This window comes from Salvelinus alpinus, chromosome 29 (assembly GCF_045679555.1).
Source record: "Salvelinus alpinus chromosome 29, SLU_Salpinus.1, whole genome shotgun sequence".
Lineage (NCBI taxonomy): Eukaryota > Metazoa > Chordata > Actinopteri > Salmoniformes > Salmonidae > Salvelinus > Salvelinus alpinus.
In genome coordinates this window covers 23,095,330-23,114,472 of record NC_092114.1, presented here as the reverse complement: position 1 = coordinate 23,114,472, position 19,143 = coordinate 23,095,330, and the positions used below count along the sequence as shown (strand labels likewise).

At 43.8% G+C, this 19,143-nt stretch overlaps 1 protein-coding gene across 3 annotated transcripts in view; it reads right to left on the bottom strand.

Annotated features, from left to right (window-relative positions):
• The window catches only part of LOC139559337 (alpha-catulin-like), a 125,640-nt gene that overhangs the window by 14,963 nt on the left and 91,534 nt on the right, over nt 1-19,143 (bottom strand). Inside the window, exons 5-13 of one of the 3 annotated variants that reach the window (XM_071375262.1) lie at nt 17,653-17,742; nt 11,609-11,779; nt 10,781-10,981; nt 8,981-9,067; nt 8,180-8,338; nt 7,777-7,869; nt 5,204-5,354; nt 2,253-2,287; nt 2,091-2,141 (exon numbers count right to left, since the gene is read on the bottom strand). In XM_071375262.1, coding sequence (XP_071231363.1) covers nt 2,091-2,141; nt 2,253-2,287; nt 5,204-5,354; nt 7,777-7,869; nt 8,180-8,338; nt 8,981-9,067; nt 10,781-10,981; nt 11,609-11,779; nt 17,653-17,742 — 1,038 coding nt within the window. Of the gene's footprint in view, nt 1-2,090; nt 2,142-2,252; nt 2,288-5,188; nt 5,355-7,776; nt 7,870-8,179; nt 8,339-8,980; nt 9,068-10,780; nt 10,982-11,608; nt 11,780-17,652; nt 17,743-19,143 lie in introns of all 3 variants that reach the window. The other 2 variants (XM_071375260.1, XM_071375261.1) reach the window with 2 other exon arrangements.

Genomic DNA, 19,143 nt, shown 5'->3' with positions numbered 1-19,143 from the left:
TACAACAGCTTTCAGTAGCGATACACAATCCCATCTGGTTTGAGCTTAGTGTTTTTTTTCAACAGGACAATGACCCAAAACACACCTCCAGGCTGTGTAAGGGCTATTTGACCAAGAAGAGTGATGGAGTGCTGCATCAGATGACCTGGCCTCCACAATCACCGACCTCAACCCAATTGAGATGGTTTGGGATAAGTTGAGCCGCAGACTGAAGGATAAGCAGCCAAAAAGTGCTCAGCATATGTGGGAACTTCTTCAAGACTGTTGGAAAAGCATTCCTCATGAAGCTGGTTGAGATATTCCAAGAGTGTGCAAAGCTGTCATCAAAGCAAAGGGTGGCTCCTTTGAATAATCTCAAATATAAAATATATTTTGATTTGTTTAACACTATCTTGGTTACTACATGATTCCATATGTGTTATTTCATAGTTTTGATGTCTTCACTATTATTCTACAATGTAGAAAATAGTCAAAATAAAGAAAAAACCTTGAATGAGTAGGTGTGTTCAAACTTTTGACTGGCACTGTAGGCTTACGAGTGTTTTAACGATGCTTCATTCCTACAACGGCCGAAGATGAAGCATGCGTTTCCCAAAACGCCACGCAGAGACAACGTTTGTTAAGTGAGTCGTTGATGCATGTGTCGATACTGATAGGATCGAAAGAAAGACAGCGCTGCTCTCAGATCATCGTTCTCCCTTTCAAATCTTACCTTAATTAATATTAGAATTATTCCACAATACAGACGACGGATCAGCTCCTAAGAGATATTATCACCTACGGCTACAAATATTGAGGCGGCTTATTCTAATGCTTACCCAATAATAATGCACTAAATCAAGATTTAAAACATCATTGCGCACATGTTGTTATACATTATGAAATATATTGAGGCAAAAATTACAAACACCAGCGTACAAATAGCTAAATAATAAAACTCAATTGAATGAACAAGAAACTGAATTCAATATGATTAAAATATATAAGTCTATGTAGCCTATACTGTATGTATCTGTTAATACAGTCATCTCATGTAGCCTATACTGTATGTATCTGTTAATACAGTCATCTATGTAGCCTATACTGTATGTATCTGTTAATACAGTCATCTATGTAGCCTATACTGTATGTATCTGTTAATACAGTCATCTATGTAGCCTATACTGTATGTATCTGTTAATACAGTCATCTATGTAGCCTATACTGTATGTATCTGTTAATACAGTCATCTATGTAGCCTATACTGTATGTATCTGTTAATACAGTCATCTATGTAGCCTATACTGTATGTATCTGTTAATACAGTCATCTATGTAGCCTATACTGTATGTATCTGTTAATACAGTCATCTCGGTTTTCATTTGAAGCATCCTATATCGGTTTTCATTTGAAGCATCCTATATCCTTCGCTTGTTTGTAACAATTGCCTAGACTTTGGCAACTTTATATTTGTAGTCACATTCGTTCTGAAGTTATCGGCGGTCACAGAAAGACAAATAAACTGGCTGCTTAGGTATAAGGTCAGGCAATATTGTGTGGTCCATCAGCAATAAGTAGATATCATCATTCATTCATTATCATCTGTGTTAGTGATTCATGATCATTCATAATCGTGCATTATCAGTTTGAATATAAACTCAGTTCTGCTCTTCACCTCTAAATGTCAGGCATTATCAATCAGCCATTATATTTCCTAATCATTTCCAATTATTGATTATCATTTTGTGTACTAAGTTACTCATAAAACACTCTCGACCCTGCATGCCCAGTCATGACTGACAGAGTCCTGCTAAAATCGAGCAGACCATGGTTCCTGCAATATCGGCATAATTCCCCAATAGTGTGTTTGAACAGTTATTCATTTCCTACAGAATTAATTCACCTGTCAGGGTGAGAAAGTAGAGGTAATGGATGCGTCCCAAATGGCACCCTATCCCCCATATAGTGCACTTCTTTTGACCAGGGGACCTAGGGGAATAGAGTACCACTGGGACACAGCCTATGTGAGGTGTATTGGGACACAGCCTATGTGAGGTGTATTGGGACACAGCTATGTGAGGTGTATTGTGTAATTGATGATTAAGTTATACCTCTGCATCTAGCTTGACTGCCTTCACCGTCTTCAGGTTGGCTGAATGTTTCTGGCGGGAGAAAAGTTTTGACAGGATGAGTGATATTAAAAGAGGAAATTATGGAATAAAAGGAAATAAGAAATATCCACCAGTCATAACATTGTATATTCTGATACTCACTGGTCTGGGAAGCGACACGTAGGCTCTCTTATCACCTGTAATTAATCAGAAAGAAAGAAAGTATTTTGAGGAAATAAAAACATTTAAGTCATATTTTGGGCATTGGTCACAAGGTAAGTTTGGTAAAAATAATTTTCCAGTGAAAGTATTGTGTACCTTTTGAAATGCCCCACGCCAACCCATGAAATGACACTAAAAGGGAGGGATTCAGTTGATTTTCCCTAACACATCCTCTATCATACTACAGTTGATTATCCCTAACACATCCTCTATCATACTACAGTTGATTATCCCTAACACATCCTCTATTATACTACAGTTGATTATCCCTAACACATCCTCTATCATACTACAGTTGATTATCCCTAACACATCCTCTATCATACTACAGTTGATTATCCCTAACACATCCTCTATCATACTACAGTTGATTATCCCTAACACATCCTCTATCATACTACAGTTGATTATCCCTAACACATCCTCTATCATACTACAGTTGATTATCCCTATCACATCCTCTATCATACTACAGTTGATTATCCCTAACACATCCTCTATCATACTACAGTTGATTATCCCTAACACATCCTCTATCATACTACAGTTGATTATCCCTAACACATCCTCTATTCCCTAACACATCCTCTATCATACTACAGTTGATTATCCCTAACACATTCTCTATCATACTACAGTTGATTATCCCTAACACATCCTCTATTATACTACAGTTGATTATCCCTAACACATCCTCTATTATACTACAGTTGATTATCCCTAACACATCCTCTATTATACTACAGCTGATTTTCCCTAACACATCCTCTATTATACCACAGTTGATTATCCCTAACACATCCTCTATCATACTACAGTTGATTATCCCTAACACATCCTCTATTATACTACAGTTGATTATCCCTAACACATCCTCTATCATACTACAGTTGATTATCCCTAACACATCCTCTATCATACTACAGTTGATTATCCCTAACACATCCTCTATCATACTACAGTTGATTATCCCTAACACATCCTCTATTATACTACAGTTGATTATCCCTAACACATCCTCTATCATACTACAGTTGATTATCCCTAACATATCCTCTATTATACTACAGTTGATTATCCCTAACACATCCTCTATTATACTACAGTTGATTATCCCTAACACATCCTCTATTATACTACAGTTGATTATCCCTAACACATCCTCTATCATACTACAGTTGATTATCCCTAACACATCCTCTATCATACTACAGTTGATTATCCCTAACACATCCTCTATTATACTACAGTTGATTATCCCTAACACATCCTCTATTATACTACATTTGATTTTCCCTAACACATCCTCTATTATACTACAGTTGATTATCCCTAACACATCCTCTATCATACTACAGTTGATTATCCCTAACACATCCTCTATCATACTACAGTTGATTATCCCTAACACATCCTCTATTATACTACAGCTGATTTTCCCTAACACATCCTCTATTATACCACAGTTGATTATCCCTAACACATCCTCTATCATACTACAGTTGATTATCCCTAACACATCCTCTATTATACTACAGTTGATTATCCCTAACACATCCTCTATTATTCTACAGTTCATTATCCCTAACACATCCTCTATCATACTACAGTTGATTATCCCTAACACATCCTCTATCATACTACAGTTGATTATCCCTAACACATCCTCTATCATACTACAGTTGATTATCCCTAACACATCCTCTATCATACTATAGTTGATTATCCCTAACACATCCTCTATTATACTACAGTTGATTATCCCTAACACATCCTCTATTATACTACAGTTGATTATCCCTAACACATCCTCTATTATACTACAGTTGATTATCCCTAACACATCCTCTATCATACTACAGTTGATTATCCCTAACACATCCTCTATCATACTATAGTTGATTATCCCTAACACATCCTCTATTATACTACAGTTGATTATCCCTACCACATCCTCTATTATACTACAGTTGATTATCCCTAACACATTCTCTATTATACTACAGTTGATTATCCACAACACATCATTTATCAGACTTCAAATGGAGTGCAACCAATCAACTCACTCTCTAAGTTCGGAATAAAGGGACATTTCAGTAGAATTTCCAGGGGTGGTGAGGGTGTGATAAACATCACTAACATGTTCAAGGAGCATTACTTCACATAAAAGTACAGGCAGCTTTTTGGAGGGCCTGTCTGTGTCGCTTGAGTACCACACCCCCTCCACAAGCGCGAGCACACACACAAACACAAACAGAAAGGTAGACACACACACATACACAGAAAAACACACACCCATACCAGCTTTATCAGAGGAAAAATAGCACGTTTACTATGTGAGAGCCACGACTCGAGGGCACAGTGTGAACTTCATCGTTAAACTTCCCCAGTGAGGGAGATTTATCCCTATTCCTCCTCTATTCAATTGGTTTAGTAGGGGGACGTCGTCTCTCTCTCGCTGCTTGTCATTGGGATCGTAGCCCATAAATACTGGCACCGTGACACGCCACAGAGGTTACGGATGATAGGAATCACGCTGCGTGCTGGGAGAGAGCTCTGAGAAATGTCTGGCATCACCACGCTGGGACACGCACTGGCTATCAGGCTGTAACAGAACGGTTTGTATCTCCAACTCAATGAGAGGTATCCTGCTGATGGCGCTTTAATCTGACATCCCCTCCCTGATAGAGATTGTGTCAGATAATACAAACAACTACGGTTATAGAGATTTAACTGTCTATGAATAGGATCAATACATTTTAGATTACCACAGCTCAGCGAGAGACAGAGAGTAAAAATAACCACGGAGCTGTCCTACGACAACCCTCTCCTGCGACTGCCCATAACACACACCCATCCCTCTCCCCTTCTCCTACCACTGGCAGCCCCACCTCGGCGGCCCTCGAACACGTCGTTGATCTCCCTTAGCAGCACGGCCATGTCGCAGAGCTGGGACTCCCAGGCCTCACAGAACACATCCAGGTTCTCCTTGGCAATCTTACTGGATGGGTGCAGGGCCAGCGTCTGGGCTGCAGAGATGATCTGACAGGAGAGAGAGAGAAAGGGGGGAGAGAGAGAGAGAGGGAGTGAGCAGATGGAGTAGCTATGTTTTACACTGTATTGGACTGTGAAAGTGTTTTGATAAGGTGCACTAAGTTCTACCTTAAGTCAGGGGATCCCAAACTTTTTTGACCCACGACCCCATTTTGATATCACATTTTTTTTCGTGACCCCACCATATAACAAAAATGATGTAATCAACGGCCAATGTTAACTTTTTTATTTGACAGCCTATTACAAATGAGTCTGACAGTACTTTTGACAGTATTTCAAAAGTACTGGTTTGAAGTGATTGAAATGCATCAGAAAGCTATTGGGAAGTTCAGAATGTCCTCAGCTAATAATTATGTATGATCTTTTCCCCCCAGTCTGACTTAGTGCCTGGTCTTGTCCACTCTGTTCTAATGAGGCTTGTTGGCATTGTAGAAGGAAACAGACACATGCATGATCCTGAGAGTCTTAACATTCAGTGATGAGGTCATAATATTTTGTAGCTTAAACCGTTCTAAAGACTGAGCCACATTTGTAGGAGGAAAACAGTTTTTTTATTTTTTATTTTTGCTTCAAAATTGTATTATTTCACCATATTTCTCGCGACCCCATTTTCAAAATCAGGCAACCCCACATGGGAAACGTTACCTTAAGTGGAGCTATTACTCTGTTACTCACAGCAGTACCTATCCAGACCAGTTGATTCTTTGAGGGAAGACCAACAAGGGGCCCAAGAAAAGGAGAGGGTGATTTGAATGGAAACAGGCCTCAGTCTCATACAATGTTGAACTACTATGAGACAGCAGAGACACAGGAGTTACACCGGATCATTACCTTTCAGTGTGGGGGTGGATTTGTTCCATTTCACACAATCTTCAGTGGGCAGAGCATCAGTTTTGTTCCCCACTTTTCTAATTATGTTTGGTCTTCCAGGCCGTCGGGAAGGTCATTATCTGCTGCTGGGGGTATAGTGTGAAATGTGATGATCCTCCCACGGTAACGTCAGACGCTGCATGACCCCGCAGTAATGACTGAGCTCATAGGCTCAAAGGTCAACCAATCAATAAGGTCACAGAGGGGGAGCCACCGCCCAGCAGGGAGGGATGATACTGGTGTGTGTGTGTGTGTCTGTGCGTGTCTTTCAATGATAATAAAGGGACTCCTGCGGGTAATTGCCAATTAAATGCAGCACACTGGGGGTGATGCACTCTGACTTGTGTGCATGTGGTTGTCTGAGTTATTTCCCCATGTATCAGATGAAGTCTTCTTAATGTCTGTTTCTGCAATGGTTGGCTGTGTTTAATGTATGGGGTTGAAGCTATTAGGAATCTAGATGACAGGGGATGTGCTGACAAACTGAACCTTGAGAGGTTATACAGATTATCAAGTTTCTGTCGCAACATGGATTGTATCAGACATGATCAGGACTATGCCATCTCATGTGTCTTGTTTTGGCCCTTCAGGGGCCCGTCCCCAGTGTGAGTGTGATGCGTATGTGTGGGTGTGTGTTACCTGTCAGTTTGTGTGTTACCTGTCAGTGTGTGTGTGTTACCTGTCAGTGTGTGTGTGCTACCTGTCAAGGGGTGTGTGTGTTACCTGTCAGTGTGTGTGTGTTACCTGTCAGTGTGTGTGTGTTACCTGTCAGGGGGTGTGTGTGTTACCTGTCAGTGGGTGTGTTACCTGTCAGTGTGTGTGTGTTACCTGTCAGTGTGTGTGTTTTACCTGTCAGTGTGTGTGTTTTACCTGTCAGTGTGTGTGTGTGTGTTTTACCTGTCAGTGTGTGTGTGTTACCTGTCAGGGGGTGTGTGTGTTACCTGTCAGGGGGTGTGTTACCTGTCAGTGTGTGTGTTTTACCTGTCAGTGTGTGTGTTTTACCTGTCAGTGTGTGTGTTTTACCTGTCAGTGTGTGTGTTTTACCTGTCAGTGTGTGTGTGTGTGTGTGTTTTACCTGACAGTGGGTGTGTTACCTGTAAGTGTGTGTGTTACCTGTAAGTGTGTGTATTACCTGTCAATGTGTATTTTACATGTCAGTGTGTGTTACCTGTAAGTGTTTGTGTGTTTTACCTGTCAGTGTGTGTGTTTTACCTGTAAGTGTGTGTGTTACCTGTCAGTGTGTGTGTTACCTGTCAGTGTGTGTGTGTGTTACCAGTCAGTGTGTGTGTGTTTTACCTGTCAGTGTGTGTGTTACTTGTAAGTGTCTGTTTAACCTGTCAGTGTGTGTTTTACCTGTCAGTGTGTGTGTGTTTTATCTTTCAGTGTGTGTGTGTGTGTTACATGTCAGTGTGTGTGTGTGTTACCTGTCAGTGTGTGTGTGTGTGTGTGTGTGTGTGTTACCTGTCAGTGTGTGTGTGTTTTACCTGTCAGTGTGTGTGTTTGCCTGTCAGTGTGTGTGTTACCTGTCAGTGTGTGTTACCTGGGGGCCGATGACGTGGAAGGTCTCCTCAGCGTGTATACAGGTGATCTCCAGAGGCTCTGTCCCCGAGACGTGACACAGCAGACGACAAGTCTGGAACAGGACAAAGAACATCGGCGTCTAACATCAATATGACTGGATATGAGCAGCAGACACAGACCTACATGTTGATGCCAACAACAGATCAAGATACTTATCTAAATGTTTCAATTGAAAAATACATACAGGCTTCCAAAGCCAGTAGCCCACATCACACATGTCCATATACCTCAGGCATAAAGATGGATATGAGGTTGGTTTGCTGTGGATTGAATTGAATACTTTATTGTGCTTCAATGGTGACTTGATAAAGGAGACTCAACAGACTTAAGTCAACCTCCCCAGTCCAGTGAGCTTCTCTCACCTCCACCAGCTGTTCTTTCTGCTCGCCGAGCGTCCGGGCGTACTCTGCCACAGCCTCCAGGTTGCCCTCGCCCCCCGAGGCCTTCAGGGCCCGCAGAGGCAGGTGTTCCGCATGCAGCTTCAGCAGGTCCGCCGCCCGCCCCACCGCCACCTTATGAAGCTGGACGGAAGGGAGAGGGGAAGAGAGGGGGTGAATATGTGTGTACGTTTTGTATCTTTTCTACGCCTGGCTGCACAATAGTAGCAGAAAGAGAAAACAATAGTAAGACAGAAAGAGAACACGGCAGAGAGAGAAAGAGCAAGGCAGAGAGAGAGAGAGAGAGAGAGAGAGAGAGAGAGAGAGAGAGAGAGAGAGAGAGCAAGGCAGAGAGAAAGAGCAAGTTAGAGAGAGAGAAAGAGTAAGGCAGAGAGAGAGAGAGCAAGACAGAGAGAGAGAGAGAAAGAGCAAGGCAGAGAGAGAGAGAGAGAGAGAGAGAAAGAGCAAGGCAGAGAGAGAAAAAGCATGTCAGAGAGAAAGAGCAAGTCAGAGAGAGAAAGAGCAAGGCAGAGAGAGAAAGAACAAGTCAGAGAGAGAAAGAGTGAAAGGAATAGGGAGAGTGGCAGTGTACACTCTAGAGGATAAAGAGAAGAAGTAAACAGAGGGAGAGTGATGTGGGCATATCAAATATAAAAAAGAGCAAGAGCTACAGACAAACTGTGATGGAGTACAGAAAACTCCAGACATTTCTGCTCTAGGACTGAACCCCTTGGCATGCCAGACAGTGAAGCATTCTGGGTAGGAGCATAGGGTTACAGGACTCACCTCTCTGCGGAGTTCGTAGACACTTTGGCAGGTCTTCAGTATAGACAGCTCCATCTCCTCCGTGGCCTCTTTAGCATTTAGAGACTGCTTCTTGAAAGAAAGATAAAAAGAAAAAGAAAAAAGGAGGGAGTGGGAAAAGATAAGAGTTGTCACATAAATCATGGACTGCTGCCTTGGACGTGGCCTGTCTCTGCAAAGGAAGGAGAAGTCAGTTTCTGACCCACATGAGATCACACAGACCTGTTCAGTCCCTATCAGAGAGACAGAGAGAGGAGAGAGAGAGATCACTTGATTGCTTTGGCAATGTTAACATATGTTTCCCATGCCAATAAAGCCCCTTGAATTTAATTGAGATCCCTTCTGCTTCACCAATAGCATGTAAAACATAATAGTTTCAGACACAGGTTCTTAGGCCAAGGAGACAGGTGGGCAGTACCAACCTTGCACAGACAGGATTAAAGCAGGGTGTCAAAACACTGTCAAACAAGCAGGAGGCATCAGAAGATGTGTCTTTGACCCACTCACCACACCCCCTCATATCACTCTCTCGGTTTCCACTTAAATGAGTGGAGTAACACATCTTCTCACACCCTCTCTGTTTCTACTGAATTGAGTGGAGAAACACAAACAGACCCTGGAATCCAGCTAGTGACGCACGTTGTGGAAATGTGTCTCACTAGGGAACCAATCCTTCAGCGTGTTGTAGCTCTGATTCCATTCAATCTGTCAGTGGAACTGTGCCCTCTACTTTCACATCGTTATACCAGCTTAAACCAAAAACCCATTGTATAAAACCTCCAAGTTTCGGTATCCAAGGAGAATCTTTTGAGCGAGGTGTCAAGAGAGAGAAAGAGAACACAATGTGTTCCGTGTTATCAGTGGAGTCAAGTGGATAGCTATTCATACATCGAGGCTGACTTCAAGTTAGATCTTACTCCTATATACTGCAACACCAGTGTTACACTAGTGTATACACCTTTATGTTATACTAGGGACATTGTGTTTCCAAAGCTGGGACTGACAGTGAAGACTTGTGAAGAGCAGAATCAACAACCTCTACATAATCAAAACAGTTGCTTTGTGAGGTGTTACAGTTCACAGTTATCCATTGTTATGTAAATGCAAGCTGAAAAGTACCAGTGGCCTGGCTTTGGCCCCAAGTGAGAGCAGGTCTGCCAGAGACACGGGTACCAGCCCGCGTAGATGGAAACAGACAAGTCTGATACCTTTTGGGTAAATTCTGTATGGAAACACACCTATAGTGAATGAAGGAAAATAGTACTGCATAGTAGCATGCAGGAGGGTAGTGTGAAAAGGCTGGATATTCTATACTTCTCCACATTATCTGTAAACCTATCAACAGTACACAAGGTCATGCAACTACACTCCTGCAGTGTGATCCATTTGTCACCCAGAGAACCACTTGACAGCTCAAGAACATTCACTGACAATATAGAAAGGAGATACAGAGAGAAGGTGAATGTGTGTGTTCCAGGTCTCTCTTGAAAAAGAGATTTTTATCTCAATGAGACTAACCTGGTTAAATAAAGGTTTAATAAAATGTGCGTGAAAAGGAAAAGAGGTCTGTGGGTATTTGCACGTGTAAATGTGCATATGCATGTGTTAAATCATAACATACTGTATGTGTGCTCTTAACCATGTAGATGTATGAGTACATATCTATCACATACGTGTGAGTACTTGTATACGTGTTTGTGTGTCCCTGTGTGTCTCTGTGCTTGTGTGTATGCATGTATGAGTGTTTATATGTGCGTGTATGCCCTGTGAACGGCCACATACCGCCTCTATCCAGGCTGTGATGAGCTGGTCAGTGTCCTGGCGGGCGAGCTGGCAGAGCTGCAGGATGCCCTCTCGGTGCTCGTGGCTGGTGTAGGCCGAGTCAGTGAAGTCCTCCATCCTCTCCACCACCGCCTCTAGCTGGCCAGACAGAGCCTGGTGGGGCAGCAAGTACAGACCCTCACGCAGACCTTCCACGTTGGACTGGGATCACAGACAGAGACACATACATACACACAGAGAAAAACACAGAGACAGAGACACAGGCAGGGAGAAACATACAGAGAGAGACACAGCGACAGAGACACAGACAGAAACATAAAGACACAGACAGAGAGAAACAGACAGAGAGAGACACAGCGACAGAGACATAGACAGAGAGACAGAGACACAGACAGAGAGATAGAGAGAGACACAGAGAGAGACACAGAGACACAGAGAGAGACACAGACATAGAGACACAGAGACAATAGTGAATACAAAAACTATTTGACATGCCAAAAATTGAATTGACACAGGCAGAGACAGAGACACAGGCAGAGACAGAGAAGATCATTAGAAAGCTCTATGATCTCTGTTGCAGTCTATTATCCAGTTCAAAAACAAGCTAGGATAATTGACTTATTCTAAAGAACTCGCACAGAACTCCTAGCATACTTCATCTTTGTATGTAGAGGCCTAAAGCGGCATACTGTATTAACACAGGCAAGTACAGTGTTATAACACATTGTTGCGTTGTACTTAGAAACGTGTTTTGGTCCCACAAAGTGGGACAAAAAACAACAACATATGGAAGGAGCCCCCAGGCTCGGTTCTCCCCTGTCGTCCCACCTTGAAGTCCTTGATGCCGGTGTAAATGCTGAGGGGAAGGACCTTGGTCTCCCCGCAGGGCCGAGCGTCCGTCACGATCTCCATGACCTGCTCCAGGGCGAAACGCATGCGGTGAAACACGGCGTCTTTGTTGATACGTGCCGACTCGCAGTCAGGGTGTCTGAGACACGTCTGCAGGGAGGAGAGAGACTCATGGTTTTATAAGTATCTGGCACATGATTTCAAAACCAAGTAGCAGATGAAGAAACAGTCCATGTTTGAAATCAATTGTAGTAATACAGTCCCTCTATCTCGTATATACAGTTGAAGTCGGAAGTTTACATACACTTAGGTTGGAGTCATTAAAACTCATTTTTCAACCACCCCACAAATTTCTTGTTAACAAAGTTTAGTTTTGGCAAGTCTGTTAGGACATCTACTTTGTTCATGACACAAGTAATTTTTCCAATAATCGTTTACAGACAGATTATTTCACTTATAATTCACTGTATCACAATTCCAGTGGGTCAGAAGTTTACATACACTAAGTTGACTGTGCCTTTAATCCGCATGGAAAATTCCAGAAAATGGTGTCATGGCTTTAGAAGCTTCTGATAGGCTAAATGACATAATTTGAGTCAATTGGAGGTGTACCTGTGGATGTATTTCAAGGCCTACCTTCAAACTCAGTGCCTCTTTGCTTGACATCATTGGAATATCAAAAGAAATCAGTCAAGACCTCAGAAAGACCTCAGGTTCATCCTTGGGAGCAATTTCCAAATGCCTGAAGGTACCGCGTTCATCTGTACAAACAATAGCACGCAAGTACAAACACCATGGGACCACACAGCCGTCATACCGCTCAGGAAGGAGATGTATCTCCTAGAGATGAACGTACTTTGTTGCGAAAAGTGCAAATCAATCCCAGAACAACAGCAAAGGACCTTGTGAAGATGCTGGTGGAAACAGGTACAAAAGTATCTATATCCACAGTAAAACGAGTCCTATATTGACATAACCTGAAAGGCCGCTCAGCAAGGAAGAAGCCACTGCTCCAAAACCGCCATAAAAAAGCCAGACTACGGTTTGCAACTGCACATGGGGACAAAGATCGTACTTTTTGGAGAAAGGTCCTCTGGTCTGATAAAACAAAAATAGGACTGTTTGGCCATAATGACCATCGTTATGTTTGTAGGAAAAAGGGGGAGGCTTGCAAGCCGAAGAACACCATCCCAACCGTGAAGCAAGGGGGTGGCAGCATCATGTTGTGGGGGTCCTTTGCTGTAGGAGGGACTGGTGCACTTCACAAAATAGATGGCATCATGAGGCAGGAAAATTATGGATAAAGAATTATGGATATATTGAAGCAACATCTCAAGACATTAGTCAGGAAGTTAAAGCTTGGTCGCAAATGGGTCTTCCAAATGGATAATGACCCCAAGCATACTTCCAAAGTTGTGGCAAAATGGCTGAAGGACAACAAAGTCAAGGTATTGGAGTGGCCATCACAAAGCCCTGACCTCAAACCTATAGAACATTTGTGGGCAGAACTGAAAAAGTGTGTGCGAGCAATGAGGCCTACAAACCTGACTAAGTTACACCAGCTCTGTCAGGAGGAATGGGCCAAAATTCACACAACTTATTGTGGGAAGCTTGTGGAAGGCTACCCGAAACGTTTGACCCAAGTTAAACAATTTAAAGGCAATGCTACCAAATACTAATTGAGTGTATACAGTATAAACTTCTGACCCATTGGGAATGTGATGAAAGAAATAAAAGCTGAAATAAATCATTCTCTCTACTATTATTCTGACATTTCACATTCTTAAAATAAAGTGACCTAAGACAGGGAATTTTTACTAGGATTAAATGTCAGGAATTGTGAGAACAGAGTTTAGATGTATTTGGCTAAAGTGTATGTAAACGTCCGACTTCAAATGTATATTTAACATAAAAACTATGTTTTAGGTGAGAAGTTAGACTGATTTGATTCCAAAAAAGAATGAAAATTCACATGACCACCATAAGGCCTAATTTCACCCATGCAGTACTAAGGTTTTCCAGCTCACAGCTTTGACCTACTACATTAGCAGTAGTGGTAGGATGTTCCGGAGTTCCAAATTAAGCAGCAGCAGCTGAAAAGATGAGCTCCTACAAATATTGAAATTTAAATGTTTTTTTAGAGTAAAGTACATCGAAAAAAATCAAAAGAAAACTGCAAACTGAATAGGAGACCAAACAAGCAGCAAACAAAGAAGAAAGGCTTTTGAAAAAGTAACAATTTTTCATAAAATTATACCGTTTTCTTAGCTAGCTAAGTTGTTTACCTGTTGCTAGGCAGTTGCTAGGGACATTCCTGAAAGAAGCTAGCTAGCTAACAAGGAGTGTCTAGTTGGCAGAAGAGAAGAAGGGACAAAGAAGGGACAAAGTGGGACAAAATAAGGACAGAAGAAAAGGGAAAGGGGACATTAAGGTGAAGCAGTCCTCTAAAGACACAAAAGACAATAATACAAGAAACAACACTTCTATTGCCTCTCCCTCTACGATACGGACTTCCGGTTTGGTTTGGAGCGAGTAGTTGCATTCCGCTTTGCTCCACAGGTAGTATTACAGGTAGTATTACATTTCATTTCATTTCATTACAGTACAACAGTTTGATTTGTTTGATCTTAGCTGGCTACATAGCCGTCTTTGTATCCAAGATAATTGTGTAGTCTAGAGTAATTGTCGAGGTTACCTAGCCAGTTAGAGGTTACCTAGCCAGCTACACTTTCAAACAAAGTCAACAACGCAGCCACTGCTAGCTAGCCTATTTCACCAGCCAGCAGTACTATATCATTTTAGTCAATAAGATTTTTTGCAACGTAAGCTTAACTTTCTGAACATTCGAGACGTGTAGTCCACTTGTCATTCCAATCTCCTTTGCATTAGCGTAGCCTCTTCTGTAGCCTGTCAACTATGTGTCTGTCTATCCCTGTTCTCTCCTCTCTGCACAGACCATACAAACGCTTCACACCGCGTGGCCGCTGCTACTCTAACCTGGTGGTCCCAGCGCGCACGACCCACGTGGAGTTCCAGGTCTCAGGCAGCCTCTGGAACTGCCGATCTGCGGCCAACAAGGCAGAGTTCATCTCAGCCTATGCTTCCCTCCAGTCCCTCGACTTCTTGGCACTGACGGAAACATGGATTACCACTGATAACACTGCTACTCCTACTGCTCTCTCCTCGTCTGCCCACGTGTTCTCGCACACCCCGAGAGCTTCTGGTCAGCGGGGTGGTGGCACTGGGATCCTCATCTCTCCCAAGTGGACATTCTCTCTTTCTCCCCTGACCCATCTGTCTATCGCCTCCTTTGAATTCCATGCTGTCACAGTTACCAGCCCTTTCAAGCTTAACATCCTTATCATTTATCGCCCTCCAGGTTCCCTTGGAGAGTTCATCAATGAGCTTGACGCCCTGATAAGTTCCTTTCCTGAGGATGGCTCACCTCTCACAGTTCTGGGTGACTTTAACCTCCCCACGTCTACCTTTGACTCATTCCTCTCTGCCTCCTTCTTTCCACTCCTCTCCTCTTTTGACCTCACCCTCTCACCTTCCCCCCCTACTCACAAGGCAGGCAATACGCTTGACCTCATCTTTACTAGATGCTGTTCTTCCACTAATCTCATTGCAACTCCCCTCCAAGTCTCCGACCACTACCGTGTATCCTTTTCCCTCTCGCTCTCATCCAACACTTCCCACACTGCCCCTACTCGGATGGTATCGCGCCGTCCCAACCTTCGCTCTCTCTCCCCCGCTACTCTCTCCTCTTCCATCCTATCATCTCTTCCCTCTGCTCAAACCTTCTCCAACCTATCTCCTGATTCTGCCTCCTCAACCCTCCTCTCCTCCCTTTCTGCATCCTTTGACTCTCTATGTCCCCTATCCTCCAGGCCGGCTCGGTCCTCCCCTCCTGCTCCGTGGCTCGACGACTCATTGCGAGCTCACAGAACAGGGCTCCGGGCAGCCGAGCGGAAATGGAGGAAAACTCGCCTCCCTGCGGACCTGGCATCCTTTCACTCCCTCCTCTCTACATTCTCCTCTTCTGTCTCTGCTGCTAAAGCCAATTTCTACCACTCTAAATTCCAAGCATCTGCCTCTAACCCTAGGAAGCTCTTTGCCACCTTCTCCTCCCTCCTGAATCCTCCTCCCCCTCCTCCCCCCTCCTCCCTCTCTGCTGATGACTTCGTCAACCATTTTGAAAAGAAGGTCGACGACATCCGATCCTCGTTTGCTAAGTCAAACGACACCGCTGGTTCTGCTCACACTGCCCTACCCTGTGCTTTGACCTCTTTCTCCCCTCTCTCTCCAGATGAAATCTCGCGTCTTGTGACGGCCGGCCGCCCAACAACCTGCCCGCTTGACCCTATCCCCTCCTCTCTTCTCCAGACCATTTCCGGAGACCTTCTCCCTTACCTCACCTCGCTCATCAACTCATCCTTGACCGCTGGCTACGTCCCTTCCGTCTTCAAGAGAGCGAGAGTTGCACCCCTTCTGAAAAAACCTACACTCGATCCCTCCGATGTCAACAACTACAGACCAGTATCCCTTCTTTCTTTTCTCTCCAAAACTCTTGAACGTGCCGTCCTTGGCCAGCTCTCCTGCTATCTCTCTCAGAATGACCTTCTTGATCCAAATCAGTCAGGTTTCAAGACTAGTCATTCAACTGAGACTGCTCTTCTCTGTGTCACGGAGGCGCTCCGCACTGCTAAAGCTAACTCTCTCTCCTCTGCTCTCATCCTTCTAGACCTATCGGCTGCCTTTGATACTGTGAACCATCAGATCCTCCTCTCCACCCTCTCCGAGCTGGGCATCTCCGGCGCGGCCCACGCTTGGATTGCGTCCTACCTGACAGGTCGCTCCTACCAGGTGGCGTGGCGAGAATCTGTCTCCGCACCACGTGCTCTCACCACTGGTGTCCCCCAGGGCTCTGTTCTAGGCCCTCTCCTATTCTCGCTATACACCAAGTCACTTGGCTCTGTCATATCCTCACATGGTCTCTCCTATCATTGCTATGCAGACGACACACAATTAATCTTCTCCTTTCCCCCCTCTGATAACCAGGTGGTGAATCGCATCTCTGCATGTCTGGCAGACATATCAGTGTGGATGACGGATCACCACCTCAAGCTGAACCTCGGCAAGACGGAGCTGCTCTTCCTCCCGGGGAAGGACTGCCCGTTCCATGATCTCGCCATCACGGTTGACAACTCCATTGTGTCCTCCTCCCAGAGTGCTAAGAACCTTGGCGTGATCCTGGACAACACCCTGTCGTTCTCAACTAACATCAAGGCGGTGACCCGTTCCTGTAGGTTCATGCTCTACAACATTCGCAGAGTACGACCCTGCCTCACGCAGGAAGCGGCGCAGGTCCTAATCCAGGCACTTGTCATCTCCCGTCTGGATTACTGCAACTCGCTGTTGGCTGGGCTCCCTGCCTGTGCCATTAAACCCCTACAACTCATCCAGAACGCCGCAGCCCGTCTGGTGTTCAACTTTCCCAAGTTCTCTCACGTCACCCCGCTCCTCCGCTCTCTCCACTGGCTTCCAGTTGAAGCTCGCATCCGCTACAAGACCATGGTGCTTGCCTACGGAGCTGTGAGGGGAACGGCACCTCCGTACCTTCAGGCTCTGATCAGGCCCTACACCCAAACAAGGGCACTGCGTTCATCCACCTCTGGCCTGCTCGCCTCCCTACCTCTGAGGAAGTACAGTTCCCGCTCAGCCCAGTCAAAACTGTTCGCTGCTCTGGCACCCCAATGGTGGAACAAACTCCCTCACGACGCCAGGTCAGCGGAGTCAATCACCACCTTCCGGAGACACCTGAAACCCCACCTCTTTAAGGAATACCTAGGATAGGATAAAGTAATCCTTCTAACCCCCCCCCCCTTAAAAGAGTTAGATGCACTATTGTAAAGTGGTTGTTCCACTGGATATCATAAGGTGAATGCACCAATTTGTAAGTCGCTCTGGATAAGAGCGTCTGCTAAATGACTTAAATGTAAATGTAAATGTAATGTACATACCTTGGACGCAGTGAGCAGCATCATGGTGCATTTCTCCAGCACTGCTCTGGCTGCTGCCATCCTGGCCTTCTTATTCTCGTCCTTCAGGTCCTAAATGACAGAGACCAACACTGGACAGTTAAGCTGTGTTCACATTGACAGTTTGAAGTCACTCAAATCCTATATATTTGCATATCTGATTTGAATCTGTTCTTTTCCCTGCAGCCTCAACAGACAAAAAGCAGATGGAATCTAATATTTCAAGACACATTTCAAACCACCTTCATAATCAGATACAAATCTGATTCCTGCCCATGTGACTTGTGTCTGAAATGTCAAATGTGATGTTTTTGTCCTAAAGTGGTTCTTTGGAATATCTTGTTGCTTGCTAGCTACTCTGTTAACAGTTTGACAAGAACATGTGGCAGCTAACTAGCTTGTTAACTTCTTATGGCTGAGATCCCGTTAACGGGGTGCACTCCCAGGAATCCCAGTTCCACAATAAATGTTTGTTTTGTTCGATAAAGTCCATAATTTATGTCCAAATACCTCCTTTTTGTTCGCGCCTTGAGTTCACAAATCCAAATTCACGAGGCGCAGGTCAGACGAAGAGTCAAAAAATACCATTACAGTTCGTAGAAACATGTCAAACGATGTATAGAATCAATCTTTAGGATGTTTTTAACATAAATCTTCAATAATGTTTCAACCGGAATATTCCTTTGTCTTCAGAAATGCAATGGAATGCAGGTTGCTCTCACGGGAGAGCGCATGATCAGCTCATGGCAGACACCTGACTCAAAGAGCTCTCATTCCCTCATCCTTCACAGTAGAAGCTTGAAACAAGGTTCTAAAGACTGTTGACATCTAGTGGAAGCCGTAGGAAGTACAATCGGACCCCATAGACACTGTATATTCGATAGGTAATGAGTTGAAAAACTACAAACCTCAGATTTCCCCCTTCCTGCTGGGATTTTTTCTCAGGTGTTTGCCTGCCATATGAGTTCTGTTATACTCACAGACATCATTCAAACAGTTTTAGAAACGTCAGAGTGTGTTCTATCCAAATCCACTAATAATATGTATATCTTAGCTTCTGGGCCTGAGTAGCAGGCAGTTTACTCTGGGCACCTTATTCATCCAAGCTACTCAATACCCAGCCATAAGAAGTTAATTGTTTACAAACAAATTAGTGAATGTGACAGAAAGCTAAACAGCTACCTAGCTAGCTAGTTGACTGCTGTTGCTAGCCAAAAAGGATTCATTTTGAAAGTTGGATCATCTTATCCTTTGAGGCTTTAACTTCTCTTGGGTAGGGGGCAGTATTTTCACCTCCGGATGAAAAGCGTGCCCAAAGTAAACTGCCTGTTACTCAGGCCCAAAAGCTAGAATATGCATATAATTGGTAGATTTGGATAGAAAACACTCTCAGGTTTCTAAAACTGTTAAAATACTGTCTGTGAGTATAACAGAACTGATATGGCAGGCAAAACCCTGAGGACAAACCATCCA